Source organism: Clytia hemisphaerica, unplaced genomic scaffold (assembly GCF_902728285.1).
Source record: "Clytia hemisphaerica strain Z4C2 unplaced genomic scaffold, Clytia hemisphaerica genome assembly, whole genome shotgun sequence".
Classification (NCBI taxonomy): domain Eukaryota; kingdom Metazoa; phylum Cnidaria; class Hydrozoa; order Leptothecata; family Clytiidae; genus Clytia; species Clytia hemisphaerica.
Genome location: NW_027103907.1, coordinates 1,147,699 through 1,166,262, shown reverse-complemented (window position 1 = coordinate 1,166,262; position 18,564 = coordinate 1,147,699). Strand labels below are relative to the sequence as shown.

Genomic DNA, 18,564 nt, shown 5'->3' with positions numbered 1-18,564 from the left:
TCATTGACGCTATCAAAGACGGAGTTAAGTCTTTTCAACTCAACCGCCAGACCTGGTTATCGACGGATTGGTCAAAAACCGGTATAGGCTTCACCCTGTTTCAAAAACATTGTCATTGCCCAAATAAAGAGGACGTCTTCTGCGGCCCCGATCATTGGAAAACAATTTACGCTGGTTCCCGATTCACGAAAGACTCGGAAAGCCGATACGCCCCTATCGAGGGTGAAGCATTAGCTCTTATGTTCGGACTTCATAGTTGTAGAATGTTCGTCCTCGGCTGCCCTTCATTAATCGTAACAGTCGACCATAAACCTCTCGCTCCTATTTTCAACAGTCGCGCTCTAGAGAAAATCGAAAATCCAAGAGTATTCAAGTTCCGCGAAAAAACGCTTATGTACAATTTCAAAGTTATTCCCATACCTGGAGAGCTAAATCCTGCGTCTGACGCAACGTCACGAATGAAACCCATCGCATCTGTTGACATCGACAATCATATCGCCTACATTGAAGAGGACATCACCCTCGAGCAACCCACTGACACTATACGTCTTGAAACTATCCGTAAACACGCACAAACGGACCAAAACTATTACCACCTAAGCCAGCTTATTGAAGAGGGATTCCCAACGAATAAAGAATCCGTTCCACCAAACCTACTCGAGTTCTGGTCCCTACGTGAACGCCTATATACAAGTAATGATTTAATCTTCTCCAAGGGGATACCGCTCGTACCGAAATCCCTTCGACAACGCCTTCTTGATGAGCTCCATGTCGGTCACCAAGGAGTTTCTTCAATGAAAAGCAACGCGAGACAACGTTTCTTCTGGCCAGGTATGAACTCTGACATTCAAAACAAACGCCTGAACTGCCAAAGATGTAACGAGATCGCCCCATCACAGTCGAAAGAACCAGTCGAACAGCCACCTCAACCGTCCTACCCGTTTCAGCTAGCCGTTACGGACATCTTTCATATGGTAGGGCAAAGATACCTGATTTACGCTGACCGCTTCTCTGGTTGGACCGAAGTCGCCTGTCTACGAGCTTCATCGAATGCCGCAACCGTCAAAAACATTCTTCGTCGATACTTCAGCACCTTTGGTACCCCAGAAGAAATTGCATCCGACGGAGGTCCACCATACGAATCAAACGAGTTCAACACGTTCCTCAACAACTGGGGAATACGACACCGATTATCGTCAGCATACCTACCGGAAAGCAACGGAAGAGCCGAAGTAGCTGTAAAAACTATGAAACGCATCCTCACATCGAACGTCAGCCCAACTGGTTCTCTAGACACCAATGCAGTAACCAAAGCACTCCTACTTCACAGGAACACGCCTGCACCAGACATGGGAGTTTCTCCAGCCGAGCTACTGTTTGGAAGAAACCTCCCTGACCATCTACCACAACCAATTACTTTCAGGAGGGAATGGTCCGACCTTGCTGACGCACGTGAAAAGACACACACCCGTCGATTTGAACTGTCAAACAAGGGGGATCGACACTCGCTTCAACCCCTACAGGTCGGTGATTCGGTTGCGATCCAAAACCAACACGGCAACCATCCAACAAATGGGACAAGACTGGCTCCATTGCCGAAGCATTGCCTCACAAACAATACAGGGTTATTGTGGATGGAAGCCGAAGGTTAACATTAAGAAACCGCCGGTTCCTTCGAAAAATTCCACAAGAATGCTCCAAAGATGTTGCTATTCCGGATTTAGTACCGGAAATGAGAAAGTTGAATGTCAAAGAAACTGAAAATGGTGAACACACGATTGTTCCCCCGCATATACAAGAACAGCAAGAAGAAATAATGATCACAAATAACGATGAAAGCAATGAACATTCAACTGAGCAGGAATCAACTCCTTCCCCTGCTCCCTTACCAAGACGCTCGACACGAGAAAGACGGTTACCGTCTCGATTCAACGATTTTATCATGAAATAGGAATGAAGGATTTTATATATTTTTCCTTCACTTTTGTTTGTTTTATTTTTTTTAGGGTAAAAAAAAAAAGTAGGAAGGGACGTGTATATGTATCCCGTTTATATTTGCCAAAATACATGCCACTTGAACCTCTTCAAAAATCTTTTCCAAACTTAAGGCTGGTATACAGTACTAGTAAGTGGATAAGTGGAATATCTCAAGAACCAAATCTCTAAACACATGTATTCACCAAAGTCAAAAGTAGAAGCTAAGTATTGATCAAAGTGTGAGTGCAAAATATCCAAACAAACCGCTTTTTTACAAAGCTCGTGCTACATCTGAAGCAGTTAAATCTTCCTCATTTCATTAGATAATGTCCCACATAGTGTAAGTCATACCTTACCAGTCGCTAAGGACTCTGAGACACTTCGCCGCAGAGTTTCGGAACTTTTTCTAGAACCTTCTAGAACCTTCTATAGAACATGTGAAGCACGAAGAACACTACCACCGCAGAAAACCGATTGTAATACTTTCGCTAGGCGAAATTAGAAAAGTAAAACACAGTAAATATACAGGGGGCTATGAATAATTAAAACTGGGCTAGAAAAGTTTTGACCTTTAACCTGTTTTGTTTGCCAAAAGCTGGGGTGGGGAGTGTCCTGGTAGATACACCATGACATAATAGGACTGGTATTTCCAAAGAAAAGAGTTTTTAACGATAGAAATAAAACATTTGTGCAATCAACATACAATCCGTGCCATAATATATTTGCACTTTTGGCTAATTTACCATTTTTCGAAAATTGAAGTTCGAGCGAGAATGTCAATTTCAGGCCCTCAACTTGATTTCATCAATTATTTCGATCCGGGAGGGATTTATTGGTTTCTAGGCTATATTTCAAGCCCCACAGGACCATTTTAAAACTTTTGGATCCTCAGATCCTAAGGTCGTAAGTCTTAAGTCTAGCGTTAAAACTCAGAATTAAAACTCTACCCTTCGAACCTACTTTAGAGCACTTACAAATCGATTGTGGTTTCAAAACACCCCGGTGAATTTCCCTTTTGTGCCAAGTATTTTGTCCCTGATTGTAGCGTCAAACGCTGGTTGGTACACCCAAAATTTTTCCCAAAAGAGGAAGGGGCTGGAAGTACGCCACTTTTTTGGAGGGACCTATGTACTTAGTGGGAGCTAAAACTTCATCACTTAACGTGGGGGCTAAAATAATGCAGCTTAATAGTTGGATTCAATTACTCAAATGAAGCTCGTGAATCTGAAAAAGTTTAAAAAACCCTTTTGTACTGGATCAATTTTTTGAAAGTTTCTAGTGTCAAAAGTCCTGGTGGCTAATAAAAAATTCATTAATCTTTAGGGGACTTAAAACTCAGGGGGGTCTAATTTTTGCCATGGACCTAAACCCAGGCTGACGCTATGTCAATTAATCAATAAAGGAAACTTTGTAGTAATAAAGTAAACTTTTTAGGAATGCAAGCAATTTTTCAAAAGAAAAAAGAAAAATAATTTCAAAAAGAAAGTTGTCTAAAAATAGTTATTCCAGACCAAAAATAAAATCCTCGAATTCCCCTGGCCAATTTCCCCCCGGATTTTCCTTGATTGTCTAAACCCTCATGAAAAGATCAATCAAGTCTAATCAGCCTACTTGTATTGTGATTGATCTAAAGCTGACCACTTGAATTTGCACGATTGTAGCCTGATCTTAAGATAATTCTGTACCACACAAAAAATCACAAAGGGAGAGGCCATGGCCAGCCTGAAGCCTTTAAACAAGCCTTCAGCCCTACCACTGCGCCACTTGTTGATTTCCTCTGCAGTGAAAATTATCAACTAAATCAGCCAACAGCCAACGCTAGAATTCATCTGATCAACGTTATATGAGACCCTACCTTACAAATGCACTATGATAGCTCTAAAGTCGACCACTTGAATTTGCATGATTGAGCCTGATCTTAAGATACTTTTGTACCACACAAGGATTCATAAAGGGAGAGGCCATGGCCAGTCTGAAGCCTGTAAACAAGCCTTCAGCCCTACCACTGTGCCACTTGTTGATTTCCTCCGCAGTAAAAATTATCAACTAAATCAGCCAAGAGTCAACACTAGAATTCATTTGATCAAGAGTTCCTACCTTACAAATACACTATGATAGCTCTAAAATCGGCCAATTGAATTTGCATGATTGGAATCTGATCTTAAGATACTTTTGTACCACACAAGGATTCATAAAGGGAGAGGCCATGGCCAGTCTGAAGCCTGTAAACAAGCTTTCAGCCCTACCACTGTGTCACTTTTTGATTTCCTCCGCAGTAAAACTATCAACTAAATCAGCCAACAGTCAAAGCTGGAATTCATCTAATCAACTTTATGCAAGACCCTACCTTACAAATGCACTATGATAGCTCTAAAGCCGGCCATTTGAATTTACATGATTGGAGCCTGATCTTAAGATAATTTTATACCACACAAGAAATCACAAGGGGAGAGGCCATGGCCAGCCTGAATCCTGTAAACAAGCCTTCAGCCCTACCACTTGTTGATTTCCTCCGCAGTAAAAATTATCAACTAAATCAGCCAACAGCCAACGCTAGAATTCATTTGATCAACTTTATACGAGATTATCAGCCTTCAAGCCTTTCTACTACTGTGTTACTTGTTGATTTCCTCCGCAGTAAAAATTATCAACTAAATCAGCCAACAGCCAACGCTAGAATTCATCTAATCAACTTTATACAAGACTACAAATGCACTATGATAGCTCTAAAGCCGGCCACTCGAATTTGCATGATTGGAGCCTGATCTTAAGATAGTTTTGTACCACACAAAAAATCAAAAGGGGAGTTGCCATGGCCAGTCTGAAGCCTGTAAACAAGCCTTCAGCCCTACCACTTGTTGATTTCCTCCGCAGTAAAAATTATCAACTAAATCAGCCAACAGTCAACACTAGAATTCATTTGATCAAGAGTTCCTACCTTACAAATACACTATGATAGCTCTAAAACCGGCCACTTGAATTTGCATGATTGGAATCTGATCTTAGGATACTTTTGTACCACACAAGAAATCATAAAGGGAGAGGCCATGGCCAGTCTGAAGCCTGTAAACAAGCTTTCAGCCCTACCACTGTGTCACTTGTTGATTTCCTCCGCAGTAAAATTATCAACTAAATCAGCCAACAGTCAAAGCTGGAATTCATCTAATCAACTTTATGCAAGACCCTACCTTACAAATGCACTATGATAGCTCTAAAGCCGGCCATTTGAATTTACATGATTGGAGCCTGATCTTAAGATAATTTTATACCACACAAGAAATCACAAGGGGAGAGGCCATGGCCAGCCTGAATCCTGTAAACAAGCCTTCAGCCCTACCACTTGTTGATTTCCTCCGCAGTAAAAATTATCAACTAAATCAGCCAACAGCCAACGCTAGAATTCATTTGATCAACTTTATACGAGATTATCAGCCTTCAAGCCTTCCTACTACTGTGTTACTTGATGATTTCCTCCGCAGTAAAAATTATCAACTAAATCAGCCAATAGCCAACGCTAGAATTCATCTAATCAACTTTATACAAGACTACAAATGCACTATGATAGCTCTAAAGCCGGCCACTTGAATTTGCATGATTGAGCCTGATCTTAAGATAGTTTTATACCACACAAAAAATCAAAAGGGGAGTTGCCATGGCCAGTCTGAAGCCTGTAAACAAGCCTTCAGCCCTACCACTTGTTGATTTCCTCCGCAGTAAAAATTATCAACTAAATCAGCCAACAGTCAACACTAGAATTCATTTGATCAAGAGTTACTACCTTACAAATACACTATGATAGCTCTAAAACCGGCCACTTGAATTTACATGATTGGAGCCTGATCTTAAGATACTTTTGTACCACGCAAGGATTCATAAAGGGAGAGGCCATGGCCAGTCTGAAGCCTGTAAAACAAGCCTTCAGCCCTACCACTGTGCCACTTGTTGATTTCCTCCGCAGTAAAAATTATCAACTAAATCAGCCAACAGCCAACGCTAGAATTCATTTGATCAACTTTATACGAGATTATCAGCCTTCAAGCCTTCCTACTACTGTGTTACTTGTTGATTTCCTCCGCAGTAAAAATTATCAACTAAATCAGCCAACAGCCAACGCTAGAATTCATCTAATCAACTTTATACAAGACTACAAATGCACTATGATAGCTCTAAAGCCGGCCACTTGAATTTGCATGATTGAGCCTGATCTTAAGATAGTTTTGTACCACACAAGAAATCATAAAGGGAGAGGCCATGGCCAGAGCCTGTAAACAAGCTTTCAGCCCTACCACTCTGCCAATTGTTGATTTCCTCTGCTTTAAATAATATCGACTAAATCAGCGAACAGTCAACGTTAGAATTCCTCTGATCAAATTTATATGAGGCTCTACCTTACAAATGCTATGCAATTAATGTTTGGATTTCTAGAAAGCTTTGTTGAAAGTAATTGCTTCATGGAATAATAAGGTACAGTCTAGTCTTGTAATTGTTCAATAAAAAATTGCCTAAATCGATTCTGCATTTCGCCATTTTACATTTTAACCTACGCAAACGAACATGGAATACAATCAAATATTTACTATCTGGTAATCAACCGCTTAATTAAGATTTGATTATATCTGGCAATCGCATCATGATTGTTCCAGATTCAATTGCGATTTTGTTTAATTTTTGTTCAAACTCGATTGACACTGTCTGGAAATTCTATCGTGTAATTCCAGTAATTGAAACAAATCATTGAAATTTTTAGAAATAGAATTAATCTTTTGACAATCTTACAGCTTTTCGAACGTTAGATAATTTGTCAAGAATGATGTTTAGACAAACAATCATGCAAAAGACGAAGAGGAAAAATTCATAGCGTCAACCCCATTGACTTTTATTTGGGGGGAGGGGGGCTACTTCGCAAATCGCAATCGAACGTAATCGAACGCAATCAAATAATTGCGTTCAATCAATTCGTTCGATTGACACCGTCTGAATGAAAGCCAAGAGCTAGAATACAGACAAATATTTGGAAGCACCTGATATGCTTGGGGGAGCCTGGAATTTCAATGGCAAAGCTAAGGGCTGACTATTTCTATTATTTCTCTTTATATCACCACGTTTTTATTCACCCCAGTATTTTCGTGCTCCTTTTACTTACATTGTTTTAAAAGACATTTACTTATCATAGGGCATAAAAATCAAAATCTTCTAAAACTGCCTACCCAGTTTGCACAAATTTTACTTTATCCACCATGGCCACCATGCTACTGCACATTATATTTAGTTTCACCGACGAAAGACTTCGAGAATGGCCGGTAATGGCCAGTATGACTTCGTCATCTGCCAGTACTTCCTCTTGTGTCGTCTTTGTTGTGAGTGTTCCTCCGGAAAGGCGAGTTAGTTCCTTTCGGAGCTCGTCATCACAGCATTCAAGTAATTGTATGACCAATTCTGGGCCAGTGATCTTGGTGGCTGTGACGTAGTCTTTCCATCGAACTGCGAAGTAAGACCAATCTTCACTGGAACCGCCACTTGTTATTGTGGGACGTTTCACTTTCTCAACACGTGCAGTTTCTCGAACAGCAAGTCCCTATTTTGGCGTGTGAACACCAGAGGCGTGAATCTTGAGAAGTGTGCTCGCAAGATAAGGCTCAGTGTCTATTGTTGCATAGTCACATTCTGGAAAAGGGCATTGGACCACAACCATGACTCAAGGTGTCAGATTGTGTAAGATAAAAACTCTCTGACCTGTGTAGTTCGGGGCTAACCCGATTTGTAAACGTGTTTTCTTGACAGATGAGCGTCTAATGTTGGTCCAGACACCAAAGTGAAAACGAAACGTCTTGGTATTGTACGAACGAAAAAGGTAATAATCTTTATATCTGATAGTTCGGGGCTAACCTGATGTGGAGAAGCTTTGGTTGGCAGTTATAGCCGTTGTGTTGGACCAAACAGATGCAACCACAAAGTTGTAACAGCAGAGTTGCCAGTTGATGTGATGTAGCAGAGTTGCCAGTTAATGTGACATAGCAGAGTTGCTAGTTGAAGTGCATAGCAGAGTTGCTAGTTGAAGTGCATAGCAGAGTTGCATGTTAATGAACAGTTGCTGCAGAGATGCAAGACTTATGTACGGCCAGTGTGTCGTTGGAAGCTAGCTGGTTGGGTATATTGATGATCCAATCGTCGAGCTGAGCTTGCCTCTCGGATGGCTCTGTCGAGATATTCCTCCAATCCAGTTAATTATAAGTCAAACATAAATAATAACCAGGAGGTTTTTCTACTTTAGTAATATTTACGTTAGTGAGTGTTTGACTGAAATGATATGAATAATATATACAATGAAGGTGTTATATCTCTATAGACGAATACAACTTTTCTGTTGCGTTTCAGAAGTGAAGCGGACTGAATTTGGTTTGTAAAAAGGTGCTGGCTTATGGTACGGATATGCATTAACATTTGCGGTGGATTTCACTTCGGTAAATCGGGAGTTCGTATTTGGAAATTTGATACCGCTTTCGCACAGACCCGGTAGAATTTTTTTCAGCCAGTAGGGATAAAAGGTAAAAATGACGGACCAAAACGAGACGGGGATTAATATTTCCTATTTGGAAATTTGATACCGCTTTCGCACAGACCCGGTAGAATTGTTTTCAGCCCGTAGGGATAAAAGGTAAAAATGATGGACCAAAACGAGACGGGGATTAATATTTCCATATTTTCTATGGCCGGGGATTCAAATTTTTTTGTTTTCAAGTGAGAAAATTCCATGGGAATGGGAAAAATAACATAATATTTTGCAGTAAGGATTGCTTTGATTAATTATTTTTAGTCTGGACAAAAATTGGAGTATAATTTTCCACAGGGGATGATATTTAGGACAATTTTTTTCAGAGGGAAGGGTTCCAAGTGGGTCTGTGAGAAAAGGGTGTACTTTTGGGTGTCAAATAAACGCCCCCACCCTGCTTGTTAATTTTTCGAAAATTTTCCAACCCCCCGGACCTTATTAGGACCCCCCCCGTTTATTAATTTTTAAGAATATTTTCAGTTAGCAAAAAGAAGTAGCCTTATTTTGCTCCAAAAAGCCTGATTTTAGCCTATATCTACCTTATTTTGGGGTTTTCAGAAGTAGAATCTCCAACCCCCCGGCAATTAGCCACCCCCCGTTTATTAAAATTTAGAAAATTTTCCAACCCCCCCCCCCGTTTAATCGAAACCCTCCGTTTATTTGGCACCTAAGAGTAATTTACTTGGGGGGGGGGGCAGCTGGGCAAAAGGACTGACGGTAATGTGCGGGTCCTAAGGGTACCTTTTCCAATATGTTTAAAGTGCACTGTAAGGATCGGAAAAACCAGAGATGCACTGTAAGGGTAGAAATTTCAGAAAATTCTTGAAAAATCTAGATATTTTGACCAAAAGTGCTAGAATTTTGACCATTTTTTGCACAAAAGGGATTACAATTTGGGGGAAAATGCACTCTAAAGGGTATGATTTTCCCTGATTTTGGCTGCACTGTAAGGGTGCAATTTTAAAAGCCATATTTTGGCCCGCACATACCGTCAGTCTGCAAACCCAGTGCCCCCCCTCGGGGTAATTTGATAATTCGAGTTATGAATTTCCTCACTAAATGTGTAGGAAAATTCCTACTGGCAGATTTCCTAACAGGATAACTTGAAAAGGATTTTTAAATCTTGGTAAGTTTTTTATTCTACAGAAAATAGGTTAAGCCCCGATTCTGGATTTATCAGATAGAGTACAGTATATGGCCCCCAAAACGGAGACGGCCCCCAAAACGGAGGTTTTCATTAAAATGAAGATTCTGACTTGTAGATTTATCAGAATTAAACGATTTTTGTTTATTTTGAAAGAATGATGGTTATACTTAAAAATGAGCATGTTTTTGCTGGTTTGAGACAGATTCAAAATAACATATTTGCGTCCAAAGGAAATATTTTAACACCGAAATTAGATGAAAATTGCATATAGCTCACTCTAGCTCCTTGGATATTGAAAATAAGTTATGAAAACGGGGAATAGGAAACTTTCTACACCTAATGCCGTTCAGAAAATGCAAATACATCTGTGACTTTAGAGACTGGGTAAAAGATATAGCATCTTGAAGGTCAACCAGTATTTTGGAGCCCTAGAATCAGCATTGACAAAACCGAAAATTCTAAATATGAAAAAAAGCAAAAAATCTTGGAATTCTATTCCTATCACCTTGAGTTAATAGTTTATAGCAAAAAATTAACATTATATATAAAATTTTTGCTGAATCAGCAAAAACGGCAAATTCTGTCATTTTTTTGCAAAACATAGGAGAAAAATATCTTTAAAGCTTAATATTTTCAGTTTCAGTTAAGCTTTTTTTCTAAAATTTTCACAGCTTATTCCATACATGAATGGAACTATTTTCAAAAGAGATTTGTTTTCAAAAACTTGATTAAGACGTTGTTAAATCAAAATTGTCATTTTGAAAATTTCTAAATTTTCAGTTTGGACTTTGCAATATCGAAAATCTTGAAATATTTCATAAAAATCATAAATTTTACATCCATCGGGTCGTAAATTTAAGGGGAAACACAAATATGTTCATAGTTTTTCCCCCTACTACCACTGGGCTTAATAATTTGATTTTAACTACACCTCCGTTTTGGGGGCCCCAAACCTGCATTTTGACAACCAGGGGTATACTGTAAAAATTTTATCAAATAAATTTATGCCCAAAACACTCTAAATCATACTTCAAAACTACGGTCAAAATTTTTTATTCATATCTTAAAAATATCTCGAGAAATCGCTAAAATTTCAAACCTCCGTTTTGGGGGGCATTAGAAAAAAGCTACCTATCTTTAAGCGATTGAAAAATATTGTTGAAATTGAAAATTTTGAAAAAGAACTACCAGGAAATAAAGTAGAGATGTTAAAGGTTTTCATGCAGCAAAAATTTTTGTAAAATCTCTTTTCCTCTAGATTTGAGAAAAATTTCAAATTTGATCGCCGTTTTGGGGGCCACATACTGTATGCACTGTTTTATAAGAAGTATTAAGTTTTGAAAGAGAAATAAATCAGTGTTCATTCAACAAAAGTCTTGTGAAAAATTACAATTTTTTTATACAGTAGATTTGACAATAAACAGGGTTTTCTCCGATCATGTGATAAAAATGTTTCTCGATGCTTTGAATTTCCATCTCGTTACCAGTGACGTACGGTGCATGCTCTTGCATCACTTTTCCCTTCTCCAATGTAAACGAAATGGTATAAACAGCTACACCACCTGTGCGTAAGACTCTTAAAAGCTCCGGTATACCATCTTTGACCTCTATGTGGCCAACAGTGAAACACCCTGCACAAAGGATCCCATCAAAGCTGTTGTCTGCATAGGGTAGTCTTTCTTCTGCTGTCAGCTTTCCAGCAACCAAGTTACGGTAGCAGCCCATTTCTTTTGCTACTTCAAGCATTTCCGTAGAAGGATCAATACCATCTATTTTCTGGAAACCCAACTTCAGTAATGAGGCTCCTGTCTTCCCTGATCCACAACCAAGATCAAGAATTTCACACTCTTGAAAATTTACCCCTGAAATAACAAGTGACAAAAAAGAATGAAAAGATAAGTTTGAGCGGCTCCGTGTAAGCTTTTTATGGTTCCTGAAATAAACATCTTAAAAATTAAGAAATGAAGAAGAAAGAAACCTTTTTCCTAATCTGACGAAAAATTTTGTTGTATGCTTTTTTAAAACTTTGAACCCCGCTGATCTCAAATAGTATTTATATCTCCCATATCATTTTTGGGTCAAAAGTTATAGCTCCATTTTTTGCACTTTATCGTCAGTTTGGATCTTTTTTGAGGGTTAAGCTTTTGATCCAAAAGAGTTAAAAAATATTTTATCACATTTTGAAATCAGTGGAGTTCAAAGTTTCATAAGAATATGTATAGCGTGAAGTCAGATAACTTGCATCAGTGGAGGGAAACTTGCATAATCATCAAAGCAGCAAAATTTCAAAACATAAATGTAACAGTGCAAAGAACTGTACAATTCCGCACGCAACTCTACTCTACCAGAATCTCATATTTACCGCCCAAGTTTGTTTAGGTGAATTACTTGCCGAAAGAATCGCTAGTAAAAAAAACAGCCTGGTTGAATAATTAAAAATCAATTGAGATTATAAATTTCAAGATGGCGGGAATTCAGATGTTTCTCGATGGGAGCAGGACATACATCATGTATGACATCATTATGATTAGGAGATATACATTTTACATTCTGCAAACTCTCGCAACTTTTGTAATTCAGATTTGTTTTGATTTAACTATTGTATTTTAATGACCAGCCTGGTCATTCATGTCACAGACGTCAATTTCATGGGTATCGATGAAAACATTATATAAAAAATCTCAAACCATACCTAGTGTTCTTTTCAACAAGTCAGCACAATAATCTGTGGTCTCCGTATATCTACTGTTGTGAAGACATGCATTGTAATTATTGGCGTGGTGATCATAATATTCGACAACTTTATCGATGTCGTTTCTGGTTTTATCAAGTCCACCAAAGAAAGATGAACTTGTTAGTGTTGTTGCCATGTTTAATAACTGCGATCTCGCTTCAGAATGCAAAGTGCTCTTTTCACAAATTATTTTCTCTTCTCTAATAGCCGTGAAAATGTTCTGTAAAATTTAGAAATCTGTTAATCTTAACTTTTTAGATTAAGCAGATTAAAGATTAAATATGAACACTGTCTTTTAAAGACAATTGGATTATCTTAGTAACGCGAGGCCCGTACTGTACTTAATTACAATACCGGGTGCACCAAAAAAAAGTATACTGGTTTGTAGAGATATTAAGCTTCAGGATTTAAATTCTTTGTTCATTCTTTAAATGCTTACAAAAATGCTCTAACTTGAATTTTAAGCTATCATACATTAAATTGAAATAGTAGTTCGAAAGTTATTAAAAAAGAGCTGACTTTTTCTCCATCTCGAAATTTCAAAAAATCATTAAAAACAGCAATCACGCTTTAAATAAGACAAAATGACAAAAACACATTTGTATTTTGCCAACAGTCTCTCCATCTTATTTGCACATCATGAACATTTCCAACACGAGCAAACTCAATTCAGGCCCGAGTTCTTTTCGAGGAATGGTGATCTTTTTTTCAAAAGTTTTCTCACGGTTCACATGCATAACATTGAAACCTCTCTTGAAGATTCCCAAAACTTTTTTTCAGTTTTTCCCAAAAATATTATCCCACATATGAATAGCTTGTTTTACCATATTTAAATTCCGTAACACGTTTTGATGAACACAGTTACATTTTTTGGTATTTTTATGGTAAAGAAGGTAAGTGTCAAGAGAAAAGTTTGCTTGCTGTTTTTGATGATCTTTTGAAATATTGACATTAAAGGGGGTAGTCAAATGAGAAATTTAAAATGTCATTTTTTAATCTTTTTGTAATATCTTCTGAAGTAGTACTTATTTTTCAATGAAACTTTCCACAATTGTAGCACAACTATAAAAGATTTGAAAAATTAAAAAAAAAATCTAAAAATAGCAAAGATGGGGGTAAAATCGTCCGGGGGGTAAAAGCTATAAAAATATTGAGTCAACCTTTTAAGAAAAGCTAAGAAAGCTATTCGAAAATTGTTTTTTGGTGAAGGTTAGCATTATGAAACTCTCCAGAATGAGTGGAAAATTTTTTCAAAATTTCAAGCCAGGGGGTCTGGAACCTAAAATTTGTACTTTTTTAGTTTAAAAGTCAAAAAATTATTTTTTTTAAAAACTGCTTCATTCATCCTGAGGCTTACCATAATGGAAAACTACCCTGAAAATTTCAAGTCAATAGCTTTTTCCAATGCTGAGAAAAGGCTGACAAGGTGTGCCAAAACCCCCTAAAACGTGTTTTGAGAAAACGACGCAGAAAGTTGAAAATATAACAATAGCGTTCAGTTTGAGGTTGTTCTTTTTATTTTCTGCACGCGCAGTTTGATTATTAGCGCGAGAATGTCATTTGGGGCCGACGCGAAGCGGAGGGCGCAAATGGCACTAGAGGGCTAATAATCAAACTGCAAGGGTAGAATTAATGACAACAACGAACGAAAGCTTATCGCTATTACTATCATTATCTATATCGGAAATTCAATTTTTTTTTCAAATTCAAATTTTTTTCTAGCGTCAGCCAAGTTTTTTCGCTTCAATGCAATGACTTTAACAAGTTTTGAGTATCCTTCCGAGCGGGCCGTAAATGACCAAAAAGTGTTTTTTTTTCGCTTCAATGCAACAACTTCAATAAAGTTCCCAGCGGGCCGCAAATAACGTTATCACCCTATAGGTTATAACAAGGGCGGTTAATTATATTTCAGCCCTCTGAAGTGCAACACCTTAGTTTTCTCATCGCGAGTATGACTATTTGAGTCATAGAACCTTTCAATACCACCCACCGTTAGAATCTTTAGACTTACTTAATGACCGCCATATGGATAATAATAGAGGTTCTTTTCAATTTTTGCGAATCGAAATTATGAGCGAAACAGTTTTGCTACATTGTGTGCACGTACCTTTAACTTCTATCCCAAGCGAAAATTTGCTATATAAATCACATCTTCAAACTGGTGATTTTGTCAAGTTTGGGAAGAACGTTGATTTGAACCCATCCAGCTCCAAAGTTCCTATATAAAAACAGTATCTTTGCGTCTCAAAGTTAGTCTAGTGGTAGGAAATCTGCGTAAGGTGCAAAAAGATGATAGTTCAACGCCGTGAAGAGGAGGCTTTGTCGAAAACTTTTTACAAACGTTGTAAACACACACGTTTTAGCGTATCGATATATAGAAACTAAGATAAATTATAAACTGATTAATTAAAAACGAAGAATTGATTCTTCGGTGATGTTCTCTACGTTTTACAATGGATTGATTATTCTTTCGTTAAGTCTATGAATCATTCAATCTGTTCAACAATTTCAGGACATGTTGTATTTGAATTTTTCGATATCTCTTCCGCTTCGTTGTTTTCATAATTAAACATAACCTAAGGGACTCCGCAATTTAATGAGCCCCTTCCCTGGACTAAAAACCTACCTCCCTCGAGGCTGCAGGGTCAGTCTGGTTCGTCAATCTAACTGATCTTTTGGTAGGACTAAAAACCTTGGTTCGTTAATAAAAATAATAAATCTGTTATTGTCTTCATCTGCTCCGTTTGGTTCTCCTCCATCGCTTGATAGGTTCTTCGGTCCCTATATTGTTTCGGATTTCTGGATATTTCTTCAAAATATAGCGGAAATAACACATATTTATTTGTATAAATTAGGGGAGGGGATGCAGGCCAGGAGTCCATTCAATAGACGTTTCCGTTTAATCATATGGAATGGCTATCTAGACGCAGTTAAATCCTCGACACAATTTCCAAATTCGGCAATTCGCCAAATTAAATCCCCGCCAAATTTAACAAAAAGAGAATTATTTGAAAAATCACAACTTTTTAGTATATTTTTGAGTTAATTTTCACCCATTTCGATGTTTCAAAATTTCCAATTTGCCAAATTAAATCCCCGCCAAGTTTTATGAATTTGATCTATCGCCAAATTAAACCCCCGCCAAAAATCGTATTTAGGCCAATCGCCAAATTAAATCCACGCCGAAATTTATCCACTTAAGGTATACAGGACGGGTAATAGCTGTATTACAGTGGGAAATTCGAATTTAGCGCTGTCCTCACTTGCTAAATTAAAAACCAAATTTCGAAACTTGCACTTTCTCTAAGAAAGTGTGACCAGTAAAAGGATAACAAAATTTGATTGGCTATATTTTCAACCGTTATTAAGATATAGGAAATTCAAACTCACAGTCCAAACTATGCTATATATTTCGCCATCAGTATATTAAATAAGAAATCATAGCATGAATCTCCAGGCCAGGGTTGATATAACAATCAGAGTAACAATATTTCAATATTCCAAATAACAAAGTAAAAAACGCATCGTAACTATCGACAAAAAAAAAAGTTGTATAAAGGCTTGGGGAAACGAAAAGTTTCTTTCGCGTTGGTACAATGCAACATGCTCCATCTCACATCTCGCCAACACAAGAAAAAAGTGCATGTCATATTTCTTTTTTTGTTTCATGGGACAAAAAGTGAGGGAAATACCCAAAAGACACGCTGGTTTTTTCCCAGGGACAAAAGTGAGAGAAGCACAATTGTTATTTAAAAAAATGGCGTTTCAGGTTGGTGGGATGGAGCATGTTGCATTATTGCAACAACGCGAAAAAACTTCTCGTGCCCCCAAGCCTTATATAATTTTTTGTGTTAATAGAATGAAGGAAGATTAAATTATCTTTATATCTATATGGACTTTCATTTTTCTGCCTTGCAAGAGGTCAATCTTGAAGGAATACGCTTATCTTTTTTTATCATATATCCAGATAATGGCTGTAGATCAATTTTAGTATGTAATATTAGCTAGTTCCAGTTTAAAAGGGATTGGTACTTAAAAAAAGATTGGTACTGATTCGAATCAATTTTGCTTCATTGTCCCAGGGACAAAAGTGAGAGACACACAAATGTTATTAAAAATGTTGTCGATTTTGCTTTTATTGGTAGAAAGAAAAATGGGGTGGAGACACAAAAAAGCCTTTCAGGATGTAGCATGTTGCATTCCACCAACGCGAAATAATCTGCTCGTTTCCCCGAGCCCTAAGGGTCAGAAAATTCACGATTTTTAGGAAATTTTTTTGATTTAGAGTGAAAGAAATGTAAAAAAGTCTCTCTTGAGGACACGGAAGTTTTTATTCGCATTTGTGCAATACAACATGCTCCATCCCACCAACACAAGAAAAAAAGTACGTATCTCATGGGAAATGCTCAAAAGAAATTTCCAAAGATTCACGCTGAATTTGTCCCTGAGACGATGGAGCAAAATGGATAGAAACGATATTGGACACGCACTTTTTTCTTGTGCTGGTGTGATGGAGCATGTTGCATTGCACCAATACGAAAAGAACTTCTCGTGTCCCCGAGCCCTTGGGGTTAGAAAATACTTCAAAAATCATAGAAACGTTTTTCAAAAAAGTCTCTCTAAAGGCTTGGGTACACGAGAGTTAATGGTAGTGTAATGCAACATGCTCCATCCCACCAACAGAATAAAAAAGGTGCGTGTCTCGTGGTTTCTTTTTTGGTTTCATGGGACAAAAGGTTAGATAAATATCCCAAAATCAATCGAATCAATTTTGCTCCATTGTCTCAGTTGCAAAAGTGAGAGAAGCACAAATGTTATTAAAAGAAAAATGGGTCGGAGACACGAGAAAGCGTTTCAGGTTGGTGAGATGGAGCATGTTGCTCTTCTCGTGTCCCCATTGGGCCGGCGAAATCGGGGGGGGGGGGGGGCTAGGGGGCTATAGCCCCCCACTTTTTTGCAAAAAAAAAAAAAAAGAGAGAGAGAGAGAGAAAGAGAGGGTGAGAAAAAAAGACTTGGCTACGTTCAACAATGAAGCCAAAACGGTTTGACAATCTTTCTTTGCTCCATATCCATATAAAAATCTAACGGATAAACTTGATTTGTATATGAAGTTGGTAGAGAGTTTGTGTCGACTCGAGAGCATAGCTTTAATTACTTTGGACAATTTTAATTTTTATTACTGTATACTTACTGTTAAAGCATACTCTCAATCTACTTTTACTTTTATGAATTTTGAACATGTAAAAGTCCGCTTTATTTAGGTTTCATTTTGTTATTATATAGTAGTATATTCTTTGGTGATTATCAGTATAAAAAACGCCTAACTTTTTAGATTTTTTCATTCCAATAACTTCACAAAAATTAAATTTAGACCACTTCTATGCCAATGTAGAGTACTACAATTTCAAAAATTTTTCGGCCCGTCGGCCCCAGCCATGGTGGGGCCTCCTTAGTCACTATATAATTTAGCCCCCTCACTTTCAAAACCGATTCGCCGGCCCTGCAAGCCTTGATAACCTTACTACCCCCCGGGGGGTTGATATCGAGTGCGATTCTTTTGGCAAAAGCGCGGGAAAAAAAAGCTGATATGCGGAGTGATAAAATCGATTTTTACCCTTTTTCAGCCTCGTTTCCATTCAGACTTTCGTCGTCGTGTGCAACTGTCTTAAGTCCCAATATCGAGAATATCGCCTGTACCCGACTGACTGTTGGAAGCAATACGTAATGGATTTTTTCCAAATCGAGCTCCGGCGTGAAAAACAGTAGGATGTTTTTCATACGACGATGAATACGTCATTTCTTCGAGAAACGTCGCGGGAAAATAACCCCGGGGGGTTGATATCGAAGACAAGTCTATTTGTAAAACAAAAATTTTTAAATTAAGTCAAAAATTTAATTTAAAGGTCAAAATATCGAAAAGAAACTTCACGATTGAGAATTTAACAAAAATAAGAGTACTTCTATTAATTGAGCTAATCTTTCAAAGAGCGATGCAGGATCGCCTGTAATTCTACGGCATAATTTTTGCCTTACACTTTCATGAAACTTTCAACAAGTAAAGTTCAAATCCTCAACTTGAAAATAAAAATTGGCGAAAAATGGGAGAAAATAAACTATGAAATTATACTTAACTAGGGTGACGTTAAGCTGCTTACA

At 37.8% G+C, this 18,564-nt stretch overlaps 1 protein-coding gene across 1 annotated transcript; it reads right to left on the bottom strand.

Moving 5' to 3' along the window:
* Positions 1-11,017: 11,017 nt before the first annotated feature.
* LOC136809078 (methyltransferase-like protein 27) lies at positions 11,018-12,644 on the bottom strand. Its single transcript, XM_067065656.1, has 2 exons — positions 12,367-12,644; positions 11,018-11,536 (listed from the first exon to the last, which is right to left on the bottom strand). Exons 1-2 carry the CDS (start codon positions 12,542-12,544, stop codon positions 11,061-11,063), a joined length of 654 nt encoding a protein of 217 aa, XP_066921757.1. The 5' UTR covers positions 12,545-12,644; the 3' UTR covers positions 11,018-11,060.
* Positions 12,645-18,564: the final 5,920 nt, after the last annotated feature.